Genomic DNA, 4,062 nt, shown 5'->3' on the forward strand with positions numbered 1-4,062 from the left:
TCTTTACCTTCCTAAACATAACTATGCTTGTAGTAAAAACCCTTTTCATTTTGAACCACCGTGTTGTAAGTGGACAGTACTCTGTTGGTTTGGTGACGGTATGTTTCTACCGACGAGTAGTCGATGTAACTCTCTAGAAATTAAGTTACGCACAAGCTACCTGTTCTACACAATGAGAGCTGACGCAGCGTGTTTACTTATGAGGAAAGCCTTGATTTAAAAAAAAAAAAAAAAAAAAGAAGTCTTAAAACTGAGATTGAAATGTAGCGCTTAACAAATAAAAGTTGTGAATCAGTATGGCCCTAAAAAAAAAAAAAAAAAAAATTAATTAAAATTAGTTTCCCTTCATTTTTTTTGATACTTGTAACATCTGTGACCATTTGGTGTCAAACCACAGTAAAATATGTGTCACCAAAAAAAAAGCTTTTCGGATTAGAAACCAGCTTTAATTTATTTATCTGATGTCTAAAAAGACCAAAATGAAGTAGGGGCAGCAAAATCAAACAGTGGATATAAAAGACAGTTAGTCGTTGCAATCGCCAGGCAAACTACAACAGCACTACATTCTTGAACAGAAGGGTTATTTTCGTATGTGTTTTTTGTCACAAAGTGTTGAGATCCAGAGGCAGGCAGCAGCCCGTCAGACAACAAGCAAAGTTCTCTTCAGATGACAAAGCAGTTTCTATCAGTAAGGCCACTTTATATAGAAATTCTAACTGGAGGACCACAACCTATCGCTTCTTGTCCATAGATCTTCGCAGAGCGTCGTCATCATGAAGGGAAATGAACAAAGCTTCAGGTTTCTAAAGTAAAGAGCCTGATGGCCGCTTGTATATGGGAAGGGAAGGCTGGTGTTTTCCCCGTTCGCCACCACAGCAAAAAAAAAAAAAAAAAAAAAAGTTCAGTCCACATCGTCACCACCAGCTCTGCTGCTGTGGTAGCATCTCCCGAAGCTCCCCACCGCAACTCAAAAACACACCCCAAAATACCATGTGCGATTGGGTCGTAACGATCTTGCAAAAAAATAGATATTTTCACAGAAGTTTGTAAAATCATCTCGCCTAAAGTTATCCTCCGTGGCTTTATCGAAGCAAGTTGAAGTCCAGAGAAAAGTTGCGCCACACAACTGCTGCTCTGAGTACAATCCACAAAGTCTGTTGTTGCTGCTGCAGTTTTGTACGTTTGGGTGTATTTTTGCCAATTCCTTTTCAATTATTCCCTCTTTCATCAGCCCCTTCAGACGCAGTCCTTCAGTTTTGCCAACCAATGTCTGTAAAGTGTGTTACTTTTGATTTAAAGGGAGTGTCACTGTGTGTGGTTGTATGTGTGCGTGTGTAACCAGTGTGGTGATGGTGGCAAGGTGAGCTCCGTCAGGACTGCAGTCAACACAGCTGGAGTTCAGCTTCCTTTGAGGGGCTGGGCGGGACCTTGCTGAAGGGGCCAGGGGACGGAGGGGAGCGGCTCTACTTATCCCCCAGGATGGCGTACTGGTTGTCGAGCTGCAACTGCTGCATAGAGGCGGTGCCGCCGGTCTCCTCTCTACCGCGGTTCCTGTGTTTCACCACCTCAAAGGTCTTCTCCATTTCTCTGTCCCTGAAAGCACAGACATGCATCACTTCAGTCAAAACTGCAACAGGACACATGCCGCCATTGTTAAACCAGCTATTGTCACGGACCTCTACTTACTTGCGTGTCTCCACGTGCTTGGCGGTGGCCAGTAGAGAGGGGAACTGCGTGTCACTGAAGATCTCAGGAGGCCCCTGGGTGGCGGCTCGTCTGGTGGTGGTCAGCCGGGCCCCCGGAGGGCGATATACACCAGAAGGCTTCGACTCAGGCTCCTCTACTTCCTCTGTAATTACAAAATAAAAACCACCAGTTTGAAAGAAGAAAACTGATTTTCAGGTGCAGAATTATATTTTACGTTGAAGTGGGTTTGCTCACCGACAGGTGCAGCAGCAGGAGTCGGAGTAGCACCGGACTTATTCCAGGGACCTGACATATTGTCTCTGCTCACCAGAATGATCTCTCCATCCTCACCAACCTCCTCCTTCTCGTACTCCTCCTCCTCTTTCTCGTCACTGCAAAACACCAAAACCCACGATGAGCTATCGAGGATGTATTATCCTAATGTGTGGTTTCACTGAGCTCTGCTTGTAAAACAACTTGATGGATGAATCAATTTAAGAGCACATATTTAGTATTTTTGCACTAAAATCTATAACAGAAACTATTATGTATATCTTCAGTCCAGTGGTAGTTATAAGTATTGAGTGTATAAAACCACAAGAATACATCCATACAGTAAGGCAGCGTGATCATAGGTTGATAACTGGGCGTAGAGGCCATTTCATCAAAACTAAAAATCAGACCTGGAGTCAAGCTACCTATCACTACCAGCCTGGTACTTCATTTTACCATGCGAGCCTATGCGGCAGGAACTACCACAGAGGCGGCTTGGAGTCATTTCTCACCTTATCTGCAGAGCTTGCAGCCGGAGGCCGCTGTAGTCAACTTCTTTCTGCTCGAACTCTTTCCATTCCTCATCCTTCTGAACAGAAGGGAGCATTAACTCTCGACACACATCAGCACATCTACATTTGCAGTATTGCACAATGCTTTAAATTAAAAAGGAGAGTCTCTTCTTTTGGTAAGACATCTCCAGTTTAAGTCAGATATACACAAGAAATGGTTAAAAAAAAAGAAAAAAATAATGAACCCCCCCCTCCCCTCCCCTCCCTATGACAAATGGCGGCTCCTCGGCCTAACGTGAACGTTTAGCCGGACAGCCACGATTCAAGAGGGATGACAGCTTCGTCATGCACACACAAGGCCTTTAACAGCACGAGCGCACAACCGGGCCTCAAAACGGTTACATGCAACCGATATTTTGACACAAAACTGATAAGCGTGTTAAAATACAGTGTTACGGCGTTAAAACGTCGTGGCTCATCAGAATGCGTGTGCCTGTAGGAACCATATGCTAGCTAGCAACCGGTGTTTTCCTCCTTTTTACATGTCAAAAAAAATATACATTTACGTAACCGATCAAATAAATTAGTTGGTGGAAAATTTAGAGAAACGTGCGAGTTAGCGGGCTGAATCTAAGCAGGAAACAGATTATGACGAGGGATGCAACATTTGACACGACACCGGTATCTGGAAAAAGACGCAGAAAAAAAAGAAAGTTAGCCGGAGAGCAACGATAGCAGTTACCTTTTCAATCTGCGCGTCTTGATTGTCGTTTTTAGCGGATTTTTCCTTCTCCCTCTTCGTCTTTTTTATCACAGCCGACGTGGGCCCGACGGTGGGCTCTTTGCCCTTTCCTTTCTCTTTCTTCTTCTTTTTATCCCGCTTGGCGAAGAAATCGTCCAGGCTCTTCTCTGGTGGTAGATCCGCCATTTTCAAAAAAAAAAGAGCTACGTTAAAACTCGTGAGCTAATAACCGAGCAATGACAAAGGTGGAAAACGAACTTGCTCTCCGAGGAGTGAGGACAGCTGTTGGAATGGACGGAGAAGATGGGATTACTCCTTACTCTTTAACTTCTGTTACAGGCTGATAAAAAAATGTCCACCTAATCGAAGGCAATCCTGACAACCATGCCATGCACGGGCTATTTGACAAATCTGTACCGTGACCCGGAAGAACATCGACCCTGACCCGGAAGTAGTACGAGTTAAAAGAATAAAGTCACAATGTTAGAACATTTTCTCATATAAATCAGTTACATTTCAAAATCTTCTAAAATTACATGCAAGACGTATTTAATTATATTTTAATTATTTAAAGATGTTCATGTTTTTATAACCTTTATTTTTGTTAAAACGTATCTTCTTATTGCTATTTATTTGTAGTTATAGTAGTTGCAAGAAATCAACTATTCTAATGTATATAAATTATATCATAGTAAAACATGTATTAAATTCAGAATCAAGTAAAAGCATCAATACAACAATGTAGAAAAGTATTAAGTATATAAGTCTTATTAGCAAAATGCACAAAACTTTACTCATAGAGCACTTTTCAAAGCAAAACTAAAACATGTCATATCATAAAGTAAACAA

The 4,062-nt window shown here is 42.2% G+C and overlaps 1 protein-coding gene across 3 annotated transcripts; it reads right to left on the reverse strand.

Moving 5' to 3' along the window:
* Positions 1–430: 430 nt before the first annotated feature.
* cdv3 (carnitine deficiency-associated gene expressed in ventricle 3) lies at positions 431–3,641 on the reverse strand. 3 transcript variants are annotated; one of them, XM_031850234.1, is made up of 5 exons: positions 3,214–3,641; positions 2,472–2,539; positions 1,942–2,078; positions 1,687–1,849; positions 431–1,593 (listed from the first exon to the last, which is right to left on the reverse strand). In XM_031850234.1, the coding sequence occupies exons 1-5, from the start codon at positions 3,397–3,399 to the stop codon at positions 1,464–1,466; spliced, it is 684 nt and encodes a 227-aa protein (XP_031706094.1). In that variant the 5' UTR covers positions 3,400–3,641; the 3' UTR covers positions 431–1,463. The 3 variants fall into 3 exon arrangements, with proteins under 3 accessions (XP_031706094.1, XP_031706093.1, XP_031706091.1); XM_031850233.1 differs by having other exon boundaries at positions 2,472–2,545; XM_031850231.1 differs by having other exon boundaries at positions 2,472–2,548.
* Positions 3,642–4,062: the final 421 nt, after the last annotated feature.

This window comes from Anarrhichthys ocellatus, unplaced genomic scaffold (assembly GCF_004355925.1).
Source record: "Anarrhichthys ocellatus isolate YVR2014 unplaced genomic scaffold, GSC_Weel_1.0 scaffold10, whole genome shotgun sequence".
Taxonomy (NCBI): domain Eukaryota; kingdom Metazoa; phylum Chordata; class Actinopteri; order Perciformes; family Anarhichadidae; genus Anarrhichthys; species Anarrhichthys ocellatus.

Coding starts and splice junctions, on each gene's coding strand:
- cdv3 (XM_031850231.1), bottom strand. CDS start 3,399: ATGGCGGATCTACCACCAGAGAAGAGCCTGGACGATTTCTTCGCCAAG. Junction 2,549..3,213: donor AAGACGCGCAGATTGAAAAG/GTAACTGCTATC, acceptor CCTTCTGTTCAG/AAGGATGAGGAATGGAAAGA. Junction 2,079..2,471: donor CTGCAAGCTCTGCAGATAAG/GTGAGAAATGAC, acceptor GGTGTTTTGCAG/TGACGAGAAAGAGGAGGAGG.